Source organism: Ursus americanus, chromosome 1, assembly GCF_024610735.1.
Source record: "Ursus americanus isolate L20-20 chromosome 1, mUrsAme1.1.p, whole genome shotgun sequence".
In the NCBI taxonomy this organism is placed as follows: Eukaryota; Metazoa; Chordata; class Mammalia; order Carnivora; family Ursidae; genus Ursus; species Ursus americanus.
Window position 1 is genome coordinate 101,514,210 of NC_142127.1, and position 19,489 is coordinate 101,533,698.

Below are 19,489 nucleotides of genomic sequence, written 5' to 3' on the forward strand. Positions count from 1 at the left end.
GAGACCTTGTGTGTTGAGCTGTACTTACGGTGCTTTCCAGTGATGGATGGAAGAAATTCAGTGGTTGGTTCAAGGATATCCACAGAGAAGGGAATAGACAACTCTTAGCTCACCCGCCAAAGATGGCCCCGAGCCCTCTCCAGGGGCTTTCCTCTCACTCGCGCAAGTTGGCTTGAAGAGTCTGAGCCAGGTCACGCGCAAAGAACGGAGGCTGTCTAATGGTCCCCCACCCTCAATGAGGGATTTTGATTTCTGCTTTTAGAAAACCGTTACAGATAATCCGAAACAAGCTAAAAATCAGACACATCTCACTTATCCTTTCTGGGATTCATACCTCATTCATATTCATATCTAATATGCTAATGATGCATCATAATTGTAATCATGTCAGAAGACCTCCATCAATAATAAAAATTAGCCCGGCATTTTAATTATGCACTTATATGAAGTTGTGCATTTGGTACAGATATCCCAGAAGACCAAGCTCAAGAGAGGAATTATTGATTAATGAGTATGTATATCCAGTCGGATATTAATTGAGCACCGCCCCCAAAGATAATTAGAGGTGACCTCACTGATCTTGTAGACAACCAACGCCCAACTCTGAACTCACGGTTTCCTGACCTTTCCAGGGGACTCAGTTTACCTCTCCACTGGGATCATGCTTTCTCTTTCTACCAGTTCACCCGGAGTTGTTCCCCGGCGCCTGCTCCTCACCTTCTCAAGAACCTGACCCTCCCTAGTACACCAGTTTATCCTCGTGCACACTCACACATGCATACTCACACACATTTGCACACTCACATGTGCACACTCACAACACACACTTATAGGTATGCACACTCGCACATGTGCACTCTCACACACACACTTGCGCACACTCGTGTGCACACACACTCGTGCACACTCACACATGCACACACACACTCACAATCACCCCAGTCTCTGAGTCTCAGCTCTTTAATGGGGACTTTTTCCCATGTGTTGCCCTTGTAAAACCAGTACTTTGCTCTCACTGGTTAAGGACTCATTCTAATTTAGAGGTTAGGTGCTATGGGTAGAGGTGCTGTAGGTGAGGGAAGGGGGTCTGGATCACCCCTATAGGCGGTCTTCAAAAAAGAGTGGAATAAAAAGTTCTTCACCAAAAGAGAGAAATTTTTGCTCCTTATACCTGAAATCAATTGCCTAACTGTGCTCTTTAAATCTTGCCAGCTCAAAGAAATTCTGGAAAGTTCTCACCTATTAACAGTTATTAAAATGGAAGAAGCTGGGGATGAAATTGTGAGCAATGCTATTTCCTATGCTTTGTACAAAGGTGAGTTAAAATAGCTCCTCTGGAATTTCAGCTTTGTGTTGCTTTCTGTGGTTTCTAGCGGCCCGCCTTTATTTTTTGAACAGCTTTATTGAAATATAATCTTGTACTTAATTTTGGTTATCACAGATTGGAAGCCCGAATAACTACGATTGGCCTGCTGAGTTAAATCTCCTTGGTTGAATGTATTTAACAGAACAAGAATGTTTATGTCATTAAGATACTGGCCAAATACGATCCCAGCACTCTCCAGAGCGCTGTCTGTAACAGTGGTTTAAAATTTTCATCTGAGTCTCAGGAGGTGGTAAAAGCTTTGGGCCTTTGTCCTAGGGTTTCACGTGTATGTGCACACAGGCACACGCACTTCACATGCATAAATAATTTGGCATTCAGTTTCAGGAATTTAGAAGTCCCCTGAAGCTTATGAATGAACCTGTTTTAAAATTCTCATCTGTGATCGTTGCTGTCTTAGAACTGCATCAAAGTGGATGTTACCTGAAGTAAATCGATCTGTGGCTAAGACCACGTAGAGTTGGGCCACCTGCTTAGTATCTGTAAGGTATGCAGAGTAGGGTAAGGTGCCTAGGAAGTGCGATTTAAGCATTGACTATTGATTAACATTATTATTGTGTTTGCCAGAAATCTGGTTGTAAGTGTATTTATTAAAATGGGATTATATTTGTAGAGATACATAGATACAGAATCTATTTGCTCTGGGAAAGACATTAGAACATTGTTGTAAGATGGCTCATTATTCCGTAGATTTAGATAGGGTATAAATCAGATACGGTCCTTAACATGTAACATTCATGGAATCTGAATCTATGGAAAATATCAATAGAGCATAATTACACCGTTAGGATATGAAATGGAAAGATATAATTATGGTTTGAATTGATCCTCATTATATGCTTTAGGACTTGCAGAATATAGACAAGAGTGAGTAAAATAAAGAATACGTGTAAGAATGGGTGAAATGACAGTTCGGAGTGTCTGATTTGAAGAGAACGTGCTTAGAATCTGCTTTATAAATGGCTCGGATAATTGGCTGTGGGATGACTCCGACTCTCTTTTTTCTGGTGAGTTGATGTTTTCCCCCGTCCTCCTACAGCCTTTAGCACCAATGAACAAGATAAGGATAACTGGAACGGGCAGCTGAAGCTTCTGCTGGAATGGAACCAGCTGGACCTCGCCAATGACGAGATCTTCACCAACGACCGCCGATGGGAGGTAAAACGAAGCTCTTCCGGGTTAGTCCAGGGTGGGGTCGGGCTCACTTCTCGCGAGGTCTTCAATACCGGATGTTGCCGAGGACGGTCTCCCCTGGTGCCAACCTTCACTTTCCTCATCTGTAGTATGTATAAAATGATCATGGACTTAGGATGTTTGTAGTCGAGAGATAATAAAAACAGAAGCGCTCATGTAAGAAAATATCAATCCCCTAATGCCATCCAACGTTCACAGCCCCAACACGAGAGGCGCTTCCATCTGGGTGCCGAGGTGCAGACCCCCTCCTGGGAGTGGATGGGGGATGTATGGGGACAATATGCACAAGGGGGTGGAGGGGGTTTGTCAGGAGTAGCTCGACTGAAGATCAAGACAGCGGTGCTCACTTTGCCCCCTGCCCACCTGCCCAGCCAAGCTGTGGTAAGAGGGTCGTCAGCAGTGAAACGCAGGAGGAGGAACTTGACTGAAGACACGCAAGGAATGCCTTAGAGCTGGGGACTCTGGACTCTCGGCCAAGGAAGCACCTCCAATGAGGAAGTTGGATGTCTGATAAAAACTATTTTTTCCCCCAGTAGACTGATTCTTTTCGCTTTAACTTGATCCGAGGTATATAGGACTGCGTTTTTTTAGCAGCGTCCTCTCGTGTTCAGCTCAAGTTAAATCAGCCGTAGGAACTCTCTTCAGGAGGAACAATTACAGCCCGTCACCCTGGGATCTGCCAGCCCGTGTGCTGCTTTGTTTTCTGCTCTTCTGGATCAATCTAAGTCATTAGCGGGCCGTGAGAATCTAGCATACGTGGAGATCGGAAGGTTCGTGTATCCCACCCTGCAGAGTCAGGTTCAGCAAACACTTCTAGGCCCATTGTCACAGAATCCGATGAAGACTTGGTTTATATTAATACGCTATCAATTTTACTAATGTAATGCAAAAAAAGGAATGGCTTATGGATTTTTAAATTATTCGTTCCCTTAGCAAACATTATCTTGTGTTTGGTCTTTGCAGTAGAATGAACCCTCTGGCACGCTTCAGGGCTTTAGTAAGTTGAGGAAGGTAGAATTGTAAGTAGAGTGAGTTAACTGATTCGTAAATTAATCCCTGTGTGTGAGATGTTCTATTTAAGTAAGGTCAGATGGTGCAAATAAACATAAACTTAGGCATATATTGAATGGTACATTTAATTGTATTAACTCTGTTAAAGGTAGTTCAGGGTGGAGGACAAAATGGCTAAGAGAACGGACCCTGGAGCCCGCCCATCTGCGTGACTTAGCCTCTGCAAGTCACTTAACCTCTCTGTGCCTCAATTTCCCCATAGACGGAGTGTTGGAGTCAGGTCACGCTGGCTTGCCGAGCTGACTGCTAAGGGCTCGGAGATTTTGCGAGTCTGTTGTTAAATACAAATTAAATCATATAAATCAGAATTAAAATTTTTAATTAACAACAAAGGCAATAAATAATCAAAACTCATCCCTTTCTAATTACTTCACTACATTTGCTATTACGTGTGCTCTGGAAGCTGTTTATATCTGTTGTATCTTCATGCTGGAAACACCGGAGAGTGGGGCGCTCCTCCACGTCTGTTCCCAAGTCTACAGTGGGTGAGGTCACACTGAAAACTGGGCACAGTGGGAGCATTTGCACCACAGAAATTGGCAGGTACCAGAAATCAGGGCTTATTATTTTCTCTCGGAGATGTGGTTGTTTAACATGTGCCCGCACACGACCCGTCATCTGACAGTGGAGGTGACGATCATAGAATCAGAACAGTACCTACCTCATTGGATTGTTATCATGATTAAATCAGATCATGTTTCTGAAGCGCTTGGAACATCGGCGCATATTAAACACTATATAGGTGTTTGTTGAACAATAAGTTAAAGCCTTTGGAATAATGGTAGTATTTGTGTAAGCTTTTATGGTGCACAAAGCAGTTTCGTGGTGTTGGTTTCCTTGCCCCCCACACCGACCCATAGCAGGGATGATCTCATTCTGCCGGTTAATAATCCAGGGCTCCATGGGTACCCCTGGATCAAGAGTTACTGATATTTCTTTGAAGGCCTGCTCTGACCTCAAATCTCTGAAAAGATCTTGACCCGTATTAGCTCACTTCACCCCGGCAAGCACCTGTTGTGTGGAAGGGCAAACTGAGGCTCGGAGACACGGTCTTGTTCTAGGTCACACAGCTGGGTAATGGTAGAACCAGGATTTGGAAACAAAGATGTGTCTGACTGCAAAGTTTTCTCTTTCCCCGTATGCCAGTGGTTCTCACGATGTGGTCCCCAGACCGGCGGCAGCAGGGGCATAACTGGGAACTTGTGAGCAACACGAATTGTCAGACCTTACTGTAACTTGCTAAAGCAGAGGTTCTAAGATAGTCTCTGTGTTTTAATAAGCCGTCCAGGTGACTCTGATTGAAGTTTGGGGACCACTGCCCTAACATGTGTGTGACCAAGGCAAACGCAAATGATCTAGAAGTATATGGGAAATGCTGGGCAAAGGGACACATGGCTTGAGGACAGGGGAAAAGGTTGCAGCTGCCTCCTGCTGCCCCAGGGCAGCCACCCCTTCCCTTTCCTATCCCACCTAGAGCCACAGTGTGCGGACTTAAGGGACACTTGGCAGTTCCCTCTCTAAGCAATGTATGATCCCCAGGAGTCCATCATGAGACAGAGACAGAAACAGTGAATGTTGCCCTTCGTAGAGGATTTTCACCGAAACCACAGGTCAGGCAAGCATCGCGAGTGGAGTGGGCTGTGCGGACAGTAATGAGGAGTGTGTGTGTGTGTGTGGGGGGGACTTTGGGGACTAGAGACTCCAGGTCCTGGAAGCAGCTGCCCCTTGGCTCCAGCTGATAGTTCTCTGTGTTGTCAGAGTTTCTGGTTTTCCCTTCTAAATCCGGATTTTAATGCTGAGAATGTGGGGATTTTTATGAACCTTCTAAATGGTAATGTTGGCAACTGAACTGAACTGTGAGGAATATTCTGGCGGATGAGTGGAATAGATCTGGAAGCTGGTGTGGCCTGTTGCCCGCTGGTTTGTGTTTGAGGTAAACACTAATCATCTTTAATAAGATTCTCAATAAGCTCCTATGGGATAGGTTTATCAGGGAGCCCGGAAAGTGGAGGTAAAGATAAATAATACCCAGGTCTAATTGTCACGTGTCCCAGTGACTTACCACGATGCAGTATGACCAACCCTTCGCCTGGTGGTGAGTGGCTGGAAGGGCAGCTCCCAAGGTGCAGAGCAAAGAGGAGTCTGTTCACAGTCAGTGTCTACTCTAGACGTCAGAGAGATGGCGTGAGCCGCACTGCCCCTGGGTACTTCTTACATGCCGGGTGCTGGGATAAATTCCTGACCGACGTTCTCCCCACGTAATTCTCTCTCCTCTGCAATAGCAAGAGGCCAGGTCACCTCCAAGCCCACATCTGGCTCACTCCAAACAAGGCAGGAAACAACAAATATTGGCGAGGATGTGGAGAAAGGGGAACTCTCTTACACTGTTGGTGGGAATGCCAGTTGGTACAGCCACTTGGAAAACAGAATGGAGTTTCCTCAGAAAGTTAAAAATAGAGCTACCCTATGACCCAGCAATTGAGCCACTGGGTATTTACCCCAAAGATACAGATGTAAGGGAAAGAAGGGGCACATGCACCCCAATGTTCATAGCAGCAATGTTTACAATAGCCAAACTATGGAAGGAGCCTAGATGCCCTTCAACAGATGAATGGATAAAGAAGATGTGGTCCATATAGACAATGGAATATTACTCAGCCATCAGAAAGAATGAATACCCACCATTTGCATTGACATGGATGGAACTGGAGGGGATTATGCTAGTGAAGTAAGTCAAGCAGAGAAAGACAATTATCACTTACATGTGGAACGTAAGGAATAGCATGGATGATGTTAGGAGAGGGAGGGAAAAACGAAGGGGGGTGGAAATCAGAGGGAGAGAAGAACCATGAGAGACTATGGACTCCGGGAATCAAACTGAGGGCTTCAAAGGGGAGCAGGGTGGGGGATTGGGATAGGCCGGTGATGGGTATTAAGGAGGGCACATATTACATGGACCACTGGGTGTTATACGCAAACAATGAATCGTGGAACACTACATCAAAAACTAATGAAGTACTGTATGGTGACTAACATAATGTAATCAACAAAACAAAACAAAACACAACAACATTCCGCCTTACCACTTCCGGGTCTGTTTCAACTACGATCCAACGCTGTGTTAGAGTGAAAAGATAAAATTTATTCCCAGAACAGTATTAAAAGAGAAGTTGAAGGTAATCTTACCTTGTGACTGGAACTGCGATACGATTGAGAAAGAGAACACTTTGTGTTTCCTTTGTTGGCTGTGGGGTCTGAGTCCCCTCTCTGCTTTCTCTGCAGTCTGCTGACCTTCAAGAAGTCATGTTTACGGCTCTCATAAAGGACAGACCCAAGTTCGTCCGCCTCTTTCTGGAGAATGGGTTGAACCTGCGGAAGTTTCTCACCAATGACGTCCTCACTGAACTCTTCTCCAACCACTTCAGCACCCTTGTCTACCGGAACCTTCAGATTGCCAAGAATTCCTATAATGACGCCCTCCTCACATTTGTCTGGAAGCTGGTGGCTAACTTCCGGAGAGGCTTCCGGAAGGAAGACAGAAATAGCAGGGACGACATAGACGTAGAATTTCACGTATGTACCGGGGCAGTTGTCTGCTTTTGAGTCTTCCCACAAAAATATCTCGACCTCCATCTTTCCCACTTCTTCCCTTATTGCCATAAAGTAGCTAGCATATTGGCATTGTTAATTTTTGCTACTGCCTTTACTTAAGATAATGAGTCTACTTGGTGAGTTGGCTGGTATCTTGCTCTAAGCTCTGTGCTATACTTCAAATTATTGTCGCAGTTTTTCTTGATTGCAAAGCTCGGTGTGGCATACACACTTTCTGAACACATCTAACAAGGAAGAGGGACAAACGAATGGCTCTCTGTTCATGTCTCAGCCTTTTGGGTATGATCAGTTGCCCATGTAAAGGACTGCCAAGTTTTCCTTTGTAGAGAAAAGGGGCAGTGAACATTTCCAAAGCGAGAACCCAGGTTCCCATCTGGGAGGCTGGTGTGACGGTACCACCTGAATTCTCTCAGGCTTTCTTGTTTCAGCCACAGGCAGGCCCAGTTTCCAACTGCTTGCACCTGCAGCTCTTTGCTGAAGGTTTGCTCTGGTTGGAGCCCCATGACTGCCAGCAGCTGGTGTATAAATACCCCAGCTCCCTCCCCACTTGGAGGAGCTAATTCTGAGGCATGTATTCTACACTGGCTCCCAGGATTCCCTAGTGGTAGTCATCTCTAGTTACCTACAGTGACGACTTCTTGATAACACACCTTTTCATTGGTTCCTTCTTTCCCAAACTTACTTCCTCACTATCCTATGGGCTTTGCTGGGATCGTGTCTCAAGTTGACTACTTGTCCTAAATTCTTGGTTGCTTCTGCAACAACTCAAACAAGGTCATTGTCTCTAATTCTAGGATTTTAATACAGGTGTGTGTGTGCATTGCAAAAATCCAAATGAGCTAGGTGTTTGAAGGAACTGGAGCTGCTTAGAAAGCTTCTGTTTGATGCTAAAACCCTTTGCAGTATCCATAATTCTGCCTGACGCATTTTGGATCCTGGTAAAACCCATAGGGAAGTTTAAAAGGAATAGAGATGTTTAGTTGTATTCGATCTGAAAAGTTTCCGTTGGAAGATAGGGAATTCTGATAGGAGCTGGCGAATGTATTAGGGATTGAAAGTATGAACAATGCTCCGAAGAAAGAAGCAAGGTTTTACATTATAATAATTGAACTTAAACTGTAGGAAAGTTAGAATTTAGTTGGAGAGACTTTTCCAGATGAGAAACCGATTTATGCGACGAGAGGAATTCTTCAGCCTGCCAGAAGTTGTTTAGTTTTTTAAATTGCTGTCAGCATATGTTTCTACCCTTTGTGCCTTTCTGTCTAGTCATACATCCTCTTTTATGATAGGTAAGAGATTTTGTGTCAAATTGTCCTACCTGGTGAGTTGCACTGGTGAAAATCACATCACCGTGCTGTTGGAACGGCTTCATATACTAACCCACAGAGCCCGCCACACATGGGGGGGCATCCGGGTACCTGCTTTCATTCTTATGCCAGTGCCTCTACTAAAGGGATATTCCATTTGCATGCTGACCTCACACTCTAATTCGTCCCAGGATGTGTCTCCAATCACTCGGCACCCGCTGCAAGCACTCTTCATCTGGGCCATTCTGCAGAACAAGAAGGAACTCTCCAAGGTCATTTGGGAGCAGGTAAATGTCTAGGCCCGTGCCACATTTACCCCAAATGCACGCTTTGTTGTGGTTGTTCTAACCTTAGAACGCACATGCCTAATCTAGACATCATCAATAAAATGGAATGTCTTATGTCAAGTGACTATGGTTGTGCCTCTGTTTCCATGTCCATGGAGGTGCATGGGAGGGAAGGTCCCTGGAAGGTGACTGTGCTTGGTGGGCAACCCCGTAGACACTTGCTTCTCAGGTGTGTGTAGGTGTAGGATTGTTTTCCAAGTGGATGCAGTTTTTAAGTTTAATTAAAAAAATAATTTCTAGCTTTATTGCATTAGAGGTAGGAAGTAGGGCTTGAATAAATTCTGCTTTGGGGAACTTACTGAGATTTTCCCTGTGATTTAGCACATAATGGTTTATGTTCAGCTGTGGAGAAGCTACCTTCTCCGTTATTAGGACATAAAGTTGGATACCGAGTATAGAGTTCATACGCACAGTCTTACTAATTACATCATCGGCTGTCCCGTGTCCTCCTCCACTCTTCCCCTCTCTGAGCTGCTCCAGTGTGGTGCTGGGCGGTCAGGCCTCATGCTGTCAGTTTCTCGTGGCATTTATCTTGATATTTTCTTTTTATATGCTAATTGCATGTTCAAGACTGTATCTTCAGGGTCAAGACTGTTTTGTGGACATTGCAAATTTTACTCTGACTCATTATGAACAGTTCAAATTTCACCACTTCCTGCTTTTGCCATGAGTTTGTCTTTATCTGACATTAATGTTGACTTGACCACTTCAAGGGATTATGAATTAACTAACATTATCCATCCCTCTAAAAGACCAGGGGCTGCACTCTGGCGGCCCTGGGAGCCAGCAAGCTTCTAAAGACTCTGGCCAAGGTGAAGAATGACATCAATGCTGCAGGGGAGTCCGAGGAGCTGGCAAATGAGTACGAGACCCGTGCAGTTGGTGAGTCTCCAGGAATGGGCCACCCCGGTGGACGCCCATGGGGCAGGAGGCACGCATGCACCTGTGGCACTCACAGGACAGGTGGTAGAGGTCAGCGGCATGTCTAGGCTCCCCTCTCTGGGCTGATTTAGGGGCTGCAGACCACATGGTCAGGGGTGTGCATGCTGTGGTGGAAGCCAGAGGCCCCTTGGCCCTGCCACTTGCTGATGTTTCCAAGAATGGACGCAGGATAACGTGGGTGTCTTATCTCACAACCGCCAGCGCCACGGGCAGGCTAGGTCTAAGAAACTCAGCGCCACAGTCTGGGGGCAGGGCAGGGGAGGAGTGTTTTTGGATGCTGACTAGAAACTGTTACAGATCTGATACTTTCACCTGACTTGCAAGTTATCAAGTTAGCCTGTCCATTTCACATAGAGAAGACCCCATCCCCCTGGGTCAGGGACACAGATGGTTTACTACTAATGGCCCAGGCAGCAGCCAGGGCAGCATCTTGGGGTGGTTCCCCATGCCTTCATTCTCCTGGAGTGACATGACTGAGAGATGCTGTTGCCTGCCCTGCAGCTCCCTCCAAGTTTAGGAGACTAGGGGATTTTCCTGGGCTGCAGGTGACCTGCCCATGCTTCCTTCCAGGGCGTGATTGCTTATTACCTGGAATGGAATGGGGGAGAGGCATTGCTAAGTATTACCTTTCTGGAATGTCTGTCTTCTGTTTGCTGTTCAGTCATCCTTGAACAAAGCTTGTCAGTGTTGTTTGCTCAGAAGGTCTGGACCATACAGGAGTGTGAGAAACTCAGAGCAATTGCTTCCCGACGACAGAGAGTTTGGGCCTGCTCAGTTTTTCCTTTTTCCCTTGGAAGTCTTCCGTTTGCAATGGGGCACATTGCAAAATGCACGCACCTTTGTCTTTTGTCTTATGTAATGAAAAAAATGCTCGTGCGTTTGGCTTCTCTGCGTTGGCAAAAGGGGGTCCAATCGTTTCTTTTAATATATTAACATTTCAAAGGTATTTTGTTCATTTCTGATTAATTTCAGAACGTGGATCCCAGTATTTTGACTTTTAAAAAATTTCCCATGAGGATTTATACTCCCATTTCTAGCATTAGGTCTCAAAATGTAAGCACACCTTTAATGCAATAGGTCAGTGTTTCTTACGCTTGTTTATTGGTCGGTCGGTGGGTTGGTTTGCGTGGTGGCTCATCAGGCAAAGAGCCCTCACCAAGAACACAGAGAATGTAAAGGAAGGGAGGTGGAGCTGCTCTGGTAGACGAAGCAGAGGGTCTGCATCCCTCCCCAGTGCTGAGCCCCACCAAAGAGGGGGGCTCCGGTGTTCCATGCAGCTCAATTCGGTGGGCATTTATTGACACCTGCTGCCGTCAAGAGCTGCGTTGGGCGTGGTGCGCCTCAGGGGCCCCTTTGTTCAGCGAAGGATTACAGGCGCCGGCTTTAGAAAGCAGGCTTTTCACGAAGCCAGGGCTCGGTTGTGGGGGGCGGGGCAGGCCAGTTCTGTGTACCTGGCAGCCCCGCCTCTGGCGATGATGTCCCTGCAGAGCTGTTCACGGAGTGCTACAGCAGCGATGAGGACCTGGCCGAGCAGCTGTTGGTCTACTCGTGTGAAGCCTGGGGCGGAAGCAACTGCCTGGAACTGGCGGTGGAGGCGACGGACCAGCACTTCATCGCCCAGCCGGGGGTCCAGGTACAGGGCGTGCCGTCACCAAACGTCACGTCCAGAAATGGGCCTTTTCCATCAGATGCTGTTGGTGGTGCTAAACAAGATAGTATTAAAAGCCAGCCTTCACCTCTGATATAAAAGGCGTAGCAGGGGAAATTGAGAGATGTTCCAGGAGATGGCAGCAGATAGGCATAGGTAGAGACCCTGCTTCAAGAGCCGGTATAGGAGAAAGAATATTCTTGGAGTTTCCACAAAGCACACAGCACAGCACTGTAATTAAGGGCTGGGTCTCTGGATCTCATGCCCGGGTCTCAATCCATTGTACCCCCAGTTATGTGTGTGGTGATGGGCCAAGGCACACAAGCTCTCTGAGCCTCAGTTCCCTCGTCTGTAAAGGAAGGGTTACTGTGGGGGTTTGGGGGGATAGGATGGGACAGGTGCCAGCCCTCGACTTCAGGGCATGCTGTTATAGTTATTATTATGGGTAGTAATGGCAGTCGAGGAACCAGCACGAAATGGGTAGAGCCAGCCCAGAGGTTTCCTGCACTGAGTTAAACTAATGGCGGTTTGCGCTTGGTGTCTCAGCTTGCAGAGGGGAGATTTTGCCGCCCATAATCGCAGCTGGAGGGGTCTGGGTGTGAAGCGGGGGTTAGGAAGATGTGGGCAAACGGACACCTATCTGTCACACACATAATGTGCACGATTGTGTTTTATCTTCACAATGTGCGGAGGTGGACGTCATCTCATTTTACTGATAAGAACTCAGCTATTCAGAGAGGTTCTGGAACATTCTTCAGGTTGCCCTGCTATGAAGTAGTAGAACTGAGATTTGATTCCATGTTGATTGTCCGTTTTGTGGACTTTCCATTACTTTTCCACTATGTAGCCAGTAATTAGCAAAATTAGCAAGGTGTTTGTGAAAAAAATCCATTTGCTGCTGCAGCTAAGCTAGAGTAAATGACAACAGTCATCGATGACAAGGAACACGCAAAGAAAGACTTGTTATTGTTGTATGCCTCGGCGCCATAGCGTGTTGGAGGGCTGGCAAGGGGGTCAGGGTTGCCCGGGGGCTGAGCTGGAGGCCAGGGTGGGCCACACTCTGCTCATGGCTCCTTTGGCTCCAAGCCCCATCTTGCTGGTGCCCCAGAGCTTGGGCCTGGGGGAGGCTGACTCTCGATCTTATCCAAGCTTACTGGTCCCAAGGGTTTCAGCCAGATGCCAATTCATTAATACTCATGGGAAATCTCACTGCTAGACACATAGGACCAGGGGGCTGGCTTCCTGTGTGCAGGTCGCTGCCTGCGGTCAGAGGTTGCTGGCGGCCGTGGAACATGAGCTAGGGGAGAACCTTCTATGACTTTGTGGGGAGGGGGGGGCTAGTGATGCCGCTCGAGTGCTCATCACCTTGTCAGGAATATAAGAGTGAGGAAGGCTGGATGTTACCTGTCTTCGGCTCCCCGAGAAGCAGGCCCCAAAGCAAGGATTTAAATGCAAGTAGTTTGTTCTGGAGGTGAGCCTGGGAAGTGCAAGTGGGTGATGGGGACAGGGAGAGGGGCAAGGGAAGAAAGCAGACATGGGTGTGCTGAGAAGCAGGTCGCCACCGTGCTCAGCAGGGCTCAACCCCATGGAGACTTCCGAGGACCGCATGGAACCGTCCCTGGTGTGGCAAGCAAGCTGGCATTGACCCACAAGTGCAGTTTGTCCTTTGTTAGGGCTGCCCCTCCTGGGCCAAACACGTGCCTGGCCACGGTCGCCTAGGCAGAGCCTGGCAGGCTCCCTGGAAGAAGTGGCTTCTGCGAGAGGGAAGGTCTGGCGGGGCACGCGGGCCCTAGCTCTCCCAGCCAGTGCGTCCATGCCAGTCCTCTTCTACTAACAGGGAGTTTTTGAGAGCTTTGGGTTCCTTTGGTGTGAACCGGTCTAAGCTCGCCCGTTTGTGTTGCCATGACATGCAGGTCTCAGACGCAACCTGAGTTTTCTAATTCCCACCTTTGTGGGAGGCCCCTGTTCCACCTCTCAGGGCTTGGTAGTCTGGGAAGAGCTTTTTCATGCATTTCAGCTCCAGTGATGTTGAGATGCCAGCCGTCGCCCCGTTCCTGTCGCCTGTCTGCCTCCAGCAATGAACCCTGGGGGTCCTGCAAATAGTGCTGGACGGGTGTGTAAATTTGCAATCATGGAGGCTGAAGGAGCCAGAAGGACGCTTGTTTAAACTTACATAAGAAGAATTAGAGGTGGTTAAAATTCATAGCTTTAGGGAATTTAGACTCATACAACCTCTATTTTAAAGTTCACAGAGCCCAAGTTAGGAAGGGACTGAAGGTCAAACAGACTTGCGAACGGTTTTATCATAGCCCCTTAGAGTGCAGGTGACTCATATCAAAGGAGAGGACCTTAGTTTGGAGAGTTATTTATTTTGCGGGGGTGCAGGGGCTGGGAAAAGCGGTTGCATACCGTCCTGCGTTTCGTTGCATTAATGAGGACCCGTGTCCTTTGTCTTTGTCTCCCTGTAGAATTTTCTTTCCAAGCAATGGTATGGAGAGATTTCCCGAGACACCAAGAACTGGAAGATTATCCTGTGTTTATTCATGATCCCCTTGGTCGGCTGTGGCTTTGTATCCTTCAGGTACGAAACCGAGACACGTGATTGTGTGTGTGAATGTGTGTGTGTGTGTGTGCGCGCACGCGCGTGCACACGCTCTTATGTAAAGGGTTATAAAGCCTGGAATTTATGACGTTCACAGGATGCCTGCACAGTAGGGCTGGGGATCTTCTCTGGCTTCTCTTGGGTTTGATTTCAAATAGGTAATGGTGGAGGGATGTCTTCACTATCCAGGGCAGAATTCGGATTTGTTGATCCTGGAAAGCCAGGGGCTGAGCCTTGGCTGGGTGGGTCTTAGAAGGCAGTGCTGGCTCCCCTGCCCCCGGCCGTGGGTCTGGGTTCATCTGGGTTCGGGTGGAGGGCAGCAGCCCCTGCAGGAGGCGATGCTCGGCAGGGCGATGACAGTCCTCTCACCTGTCGGTCCAGGAAGAAGCCCATCGACAAGCACAAGAGGGTCCTGTGGTACTACGTGGCCTTCTTCACCTCCCCCTTCGTGGTCTTCGCCTGGAACGTGGTCTTCTACATCGCCTTCCTCCTGCTCTTTGCCTACGTGCTGCTCATGGATTTTCACTCGGTGCCACACTCCCCCGAGCTGGTCCTCTACGCCCTGGTCTTTGTCCTGTTCTGCGATGAAGTGAGGCAGGTAGGACGGGCCCCTCGTAAGGCACCTCGTCCTGTCCTCAGCAGGTGGCATCTTCCTGGAGCCGACGAGGAGCAGAAGTTGCTTCTGAAGCTCCAAAGTCATGATTTTTCTAAAGTAAATGATGCATTTTCAACATCTTAACACTCCAGCGAGGTTTCTTAGCACCAAGCTCGCTCCTTGCTGATTAATGCTAATTGATGGAAATGAATTACTCAGGATTGGGAATGTGTTCAAAGAGAAGATTGACCTTGGACTGTAAACCCTCTCCTGCCATTACCGTCACCAGGGGAGGCAGGGGAGCTGGGGGGGACTTTCAAGCTAAGAGCATCTTAATGCCCCGTGTAGAGTGACAGTGTTGGAAAGTCATGTAAGTCCCTGCGGGTTTCAGGGAGTGCGCGTGAATTATTCATGGTGCTTTTCTGCAGTTTCTTCGGGATCCGTGTTTTTTGGCATCCTCTCCTCGCCATTGAACTCAAAACTTTAGCCCAGGCCTGGCACATAGCAGGTGCTCGGTTAGTCCTTGTTAGATGGGTGAATGTTGATGGTGAAGGAGAATGCTGTCCTGAAACCACTGTGAAAAGTCATCCCAGAAAATCTTTTCAGACTTAGTGATTATTTGAGCTCTGCTGTCACTGTCACTTCTGTTGTCCCTCCCACGCCCCAACCCAACATCATACCCATTCGATAAGTATGCTGATGTTTCCATGATATGATGGCCGGAGCGATGAGAGATTTGGAGGGGCACAGAATGCTGTTCTTGACCTCACGGAATCGCTGCCTAGTGTAGGACTCCTACACCCCTTTCAGCTACCCTGCCAAGTCTGATAGACTTATTTTGTGGCTTCCAGGGGCCCTGGATTGAGGTGATTCTGACTTTTTCTGTGCTCAGCAGGAGAGTGTCTGGCTCGGTTATCAGTGTGTGCTGTGGGCAGGAAGGCTGGGAGGACACCTGCTACGAGGGCCCTGCATCTGCCTTCCCCTGCCGACTAGGTGCAGATGGGGTTAGAGATGGGGTAGAGACGGAGAAAGAACAAGACAAATGACGCAAGTCAGAGCTGAGCGTGGGCCGATACAGGCTTTCCGTCTACCAGCAACTCTCCCCCGGGACAGGGCCTTGTTGATGTGCGGAGGACTCTGTGAATTCACGTCGGCCTCTTGAGGAACCCCACCGTGTACTGGCCATGAGGTCACAGCCCATGGGGCTTGGGACTTGAGTGTATGAATTTTGGGGGTGCAGTTCACCCCATAACCTTTCCCTATGGGCTCTTTCTCCCAGCTATCATCCTCTGCTGGTTCTCCTTTGACTTGTGGGTCAGCCACTGGGGCGGGGGGGGGGATATCATGCTGGAGAGAAGCAAAGATGGAAGGAGATTCAACATTTAAAGCAGGAATGGGCCCAGGCCAACGTGAGGAAGTAAGGGAACAGCACCCTTTTTCCTGGGAGTCTCCCGAACACCGTCAGAGGAGCGGGCTCTGCACGAGGTCAGGCGAGTTCCTTCTCCTAACCCGGTGCGGCTGGGTTCCGGGCTCCTGCCTTCCTCCTCGTCCTCCACTCCCAGGTGTGGTCCACGGCGCTTCACAGGCACACTAAAGAGAGAAAGGCGGCATTCCCAGTGCGGCTTTTGCAGAGGAAGGGGGTAAACGGTGAGGTTGGAAGGCTTTGCCGCTCGGGAGCCGGTGGAGCTCTGTCCTCCGTGGACCGCGGAGGGGGATTCTTCCAGCTGCCATGTCCATCCTGTAGTGAGGCTGCTTCCAGAGCCTTGGTGGGCCTGTGGAGGCAGGTGGAGCTGGAGTGGCCCCCCAGGAGGCCCTGCAGGTGGTTTGAGTCACACACATGAACCCGGAGATTCTGTGGGCTTTGGTGCGCATTCCGGGGAACAGTGCAGGTGCCAGGAGAGGCACAGGGTTGTAGAGACTAGAGCAGCACACTCGACGGTTCTGGTTTCTTCACATCAGGTGACCAGCCCGACACCTTAAATGCAGTCACTGAATAGGATCACGTAACAGTGAAGTCATAGCCTGGGGGGGGGGGGAGTCATGGGAGAGAGAGAGAGAGAAAAAGAGGGAATGGGGATGGGCACAAAAAGCAGCAGAAATTGCACATAGACAGTATGGTAAGAATTTACTTAATTTCTTTGATCTTTCGGTTCCTCCTCTCTAAACGGGCATCTCCCTACTGCGAGAGGTGACTGCGAGGAGCAGGCAACCCCGACGCCTCATGTGGCAGCCTCGTGGGTCTCGTCCGGCAGCAGCTCCGTGGCGTGGTCCCTGGGCGCTTCTCCAGCTGCTCACGCACACGCCGCTCTTGCCCAGCAGAGGGCGGCATGGAAACGGCCCAGTGCAGATGTTTGTTTCTGATTCATATTTGACCCTTCGGGGCCAGCACACGGGATGCCGTTGACGTATTTCTGGCAGGTGTGTGTATGTTTTTTAAGAAATGAGCTGACGAGCCAGGGTCTTCCTAATTCACTTCCAGAGCTGTGCTGTGACTGGGAGCGCGCAGGGAGCCACAGTGGTGGCTCGCGAGGCCAGAGCGAGGCAGATGCGGGAAGCCCGGCGTGCAGGGGCTCGGAGGTTCCCTTTGGAGCAGAGGTGCCATGGGGGGCTGCCTCTTGCAATGGCTGGTAAAAAGTAAAAAGTTCTTTTCTTGCTTTTCCCACTCCTCATTCATGCTCCCTGTTATTTCTCCATGAGTCTTGGACCTGACCGTGTCTCCCTCACCGTGCTAAGGCACAGAAGCTGCTGTGAAAGTCCAGACATGGTTTGGTTCCTTCAGGCATCGAAAGAAGTCATGAGGCTTGGAGACAGGACTTATTCTGGGTTGCTTTAGAGGACAGGGCTTGGCATGGAGGGACGACGTAGGGAGACACGTCTTGGCGTATGCCAAACTCTTCATGCATTCTGCCTTTTAATTATTTAATGAGCACCTACTAGGTGCCAGGCTCTATTCTAGACACTGGGGATACAGCAATGAACCAAACACACAAATATCTCTGTCCTCATTGAGCTTTCTGCCAGTTAAAGAGGATTGGCAGGGTCATTTCTGGGAGCTTCCAAGGAGAGAACAGCATTGCACAATGAGTTGTACGTTTACTGGGGGTTTGGCCTACAGGATTTGAAATGTGAAATTTGAAGACCTTAGGTCACAAACATCTCCATACAATGTGTTATGTGCATTTAACTAGTAAGTCATTTACTCAAAGGAGATTCAGGACAAGTGCATGTTGCTTGGAGAAGGACCCTGCCCAGGAGCAGTGTGAAGTGCTGCCCGGAACAGTGTGAAGTGCTGCCCAGGAGCAGTGTGAAGTGCGGCCCAGGGCCAGTGTGAAGTGCTGCCCAGGAGCAGTGTGAAGTGCTGCCCAGGGCCAGTGTCAAGTGCTGCCCGGAACAGTGTGAAGTGTTGCCCAGGGCCCGTGTGAAGTGCTGCCCAGGAGCAGTGTGAAGTGCTGCCCAGAGCAGGAACACTGAGTAGAGGGAACGGTGGGCAGGTGGGCAGGCCCCTCGGGGAGGGAAGTGGGCTGCAGAGGTACCTGGGTAAGGTAATGCACGTCCCAGTCATTCCAGGGGCCTGCTGGGAGGAGGTGACGCCCACAGGTTCTGGCTGAGTCCCCCTATTCTGTCTACGTTTATAACGGGTGATATGTGATGGGGAGGGTGATAACGCGGGCGTTAGCTTTGGGCAAATGTTTCTTCTCTTTCCTTTTAAACATCGCTTTTGGACGGACTGGTTTAATGCAGCAATCCTGTGTACTAAGGCCATGAGACAGGAGCACCTTGGGCTGAGGGGTGGAAGCAGGGATTCAAGTCCAGCGCTGCTGCGGGAGAGCTGATCCTGCAGTCTGTGAGCCGGACTGCGGGACATGGCCTCCAAGATTCTCCTCCTGCAAGGAATCCGACGCTCGGGGTCGCTGTTTCTCTTCTGGCTGCAGGCTCCTGCGGCTGGAATCCTGTTTGTTTCCTCCGGGAACCGCCTCTGCTGACCTGGGGCTGTCTTAATGAACCTAGTTCACACTTGTTAGGAGAGAAAGAGAACTGAGCAGGATGTTACCTGTTTTAGGTGGTGTCTGGGTATCACAAAGCGTACTTTCCTTACGTCTCCTTCCCTGGGGCAGATATAATATACAAGGTTGAAATTTTCAAGCAGCACAGTCCATAAGTACAAATGTCCAGTAATCAAATCGTGGATGTTTATGTAACAGGAGACGAGTTCCACCATCCCTTCGTGAAAAGCGCTGTTCAGTCTTAAGGCTCATTGAATCCCCAAATCCTGAAAGATGCGGTGAAATGTGGTTCTGGCATTTTATGAATATAGCCCACCTCTGTCATTCCATTCAGAAAAGAGGCCTCTATTCATTAAAAAAAAAAAATGCTTTCTCACTGCAGGGGTGCCTCCAAGCCCCAGAATCAATCTATTTAAGGTTTTTCCCATTGCTCAGGCCAGGATTCGGAGAGGCTGAGTGGGGCTGGGGCTGCTGCTTGTCCTGTACGTATCTGCCTCCCAGACCAGGGTTTTAGAGGGGGAATAGGTGGCAGGTAGGGCCTGTCCACCCCCTCTCATTTTGCAGATGGTTCTTGGTGGGTAATCCGTGAGACTGGGACCACCCTAAGGGATGGTGAGGGATGCAGACTCCGTTTCCCGACCCACCCGTTCAGCCATCCCCCAGAGGAGCATGGTTACCTTGGGGCTGGGAGATTTTATTTCCTTGGTGCTTGATTGCATAAGGCCCTCCCCACCCTCCTCCACCAAAGCTGCTGTTTGCATTTATAAATGAAGAAAAGGACAT

The 19,489-nt window shown here is 48.9% G+C and overlaps 1 protein-coding gene across 1 annotated transcript in view; it reads left to right on the plus strand.

Annotated features, from left to right (window-relative positions):
* The window catches only part of TRPM8 (transient receptor potential cation channel subfamily M member 8), a 73,919-nt gene that overhangs the window by 24,665 nt on the left and 29,765 nt on the right, over positions 1-19,489 (plus strand). Inside the window, exons 9-16 of the mRNA XM_045794212.2 lie at positions 1,213-1,315; positions 2,424-2,542; positions 6,932-7,222; positions 8,760-8,855; positions 9,668-9,797; positions 11,345-11,490; positions 13,974-14,086; positions 14,489-14,705. Of these exons, the coding sequence (XP_045650168.1) occupies positions 1,213-1,315; positions 2,424-2,542; positions 6,932-7,222; positions 8,760-8,855; positions 9,668-9,797; positions 11,345-11,490; positions 13,974-14,086; positions 14,489-14,705 (1,215 nt within the window). The remainder of the gene's footprint in view (positions 1-1,212; positions 1,316-2,423; positions 2,543-6,931; positions 7,223-8,759; positions 8,856-9,667; positions 9,798-11,344; positions 11,491-13,973; positions 14,087-14,488; positions 14,706-19,489) is intronic.